The 1,169-nt window shown below is 50.9% G+C and overlaps 1 protein-coding gene across 2 annotated transcripts in view; it reads left to right on the plus strand.

Moving 5' to 3' along the window:
- Window positions 1-517, plus strand: part of SFXN4 (sideroflexin 4) — a 25,692-nt gene extending 25,175 nt beyond the window's left edge. For both annotated transcript variants that reach the window (XR_001000469.1, XM_011930270.1), the window contains one exon: window positions 115-517. Coding sequence is in view for 1 of the 2 variants with exons in the window: in XM_011930270.1 (XP_011785660.1) it covers window positions 115-192 (78 nt within the window). In the remaining variant the exon portion in view is untranslated. The remainder of the gene's footprint in view (window positions 1-114) is intronic.
- The last annotated feature ends 652 nt before the right edge of the window (window positions 518-1,169 follow it).

Here is a 1,169-nt window from a genome sequence, read left to right on the forward strand (position 1 = left end):
ATTGAAAAAGATAAGACTGTGAAATGGTGGCTTTCAGAAAATGATTTATTAAACTTGGCTTCTAAGGCAAGAAAAACTATCAATAGAAATATTGTGAATTTAACTATTTTTCAGATACAGTGCTGTAGTCGTGAAGAGAAAATGCAGCCTTCAACAGAAGAAACAGAAATCTTTTATCACAGAGGGGTGTAGACATGAGTTTCGGTGAATTTCTGTGCTTCCTGCTTGAAAACCTTCACCTCTTCAGGTTCGGTTTAGAGAACTCTGCCAGAGGTCTTCTGGGGACCCCAGAGGTGTCTGTGCTGACAAGGTGGCTTAAAATTCCACACTGAGATCACTCCCAGGCTGGCATGTCTGGGTTTAAGGCTGGCTGGAGAAGACAGTGGGAGGCTGCCCCGTCTGACATCCCTGGGGTTGCTAAGGAGAAGGTTGGAGTGGGGATCGGCCTGCGAAAGGATACTATGAAATCACTAATTACCTAATAAACCTGTCTCAAGTTGAGTATTTGAAGAAAAAACAGAGTGCACCGTGCCCAGGACACAGGCGTTCAATGGATAGGCCATCTCAAGTGGAACACGTACCCCTGGGGCGCTGTTTATGGCCTCCGACCCCAAAAGCAATCTTGTTTCCTTACTCAGTGTCCTCCAATCTAGACAGCTGCTTAAAACCTTTGCTGCCCTCTGCCCAGTGTCTCCTTTCTCCTCTCTGGCAAAGGACCCTGCCTGCTCCGCCAGGAAACTGAGGTCAGCAGTGGAGCCCCTACATCCACACCCACACCCATCCTTCGTCCGTGCCAGGCACGAGTTCCAGGCTCTGGGCCCCTCTCTGCTTCCTCAGGGCTGTGCTTTGTAGCCTGTGTCTGCTGGGTCCTTCCCATAAGTATGTAAACTGCTTGTCGGCCGGGCGTGGTGGCTCATGCCTGTAATCCCAGCACTTGGGGAGGCTGAGGCCAGCGGATCACCTGAGGTCAGGAGTTCGAGACCAGCCTGGCCAACATGGTAAAACGCCGTGTCTACTAAAAATACAAAAATCAGCCAGGCGTGGTGGTGCACACCTGTAGTCCCAGCCACTCAGGAGGCTGAGGCACAAGAATCACTTGAACCCTGGCGGCAGAGGTTGCAGTGAGTCGAGGTCGCGCCATTGCATTCCAGCCTGGGTGACAGAACTAG

The sequence above is a fragment of the Colobus angolensis genome, unplaced genomic scaffold (genome assembly GCF_000951035.1).
Source record: "Colobus angolensis palliatus isolate OR3802 unplaced genomic scaffold, Cang.pa_1.0 Scaffold85, whole genome shotgun sequence".
Classification (NCBI taxonomy): domain Eukaryota; kingdom Metazoa; phylum Chordata; class Mammalia; order Primates; family Cercopithecidae; genus Colobus; species Colobus angolensis.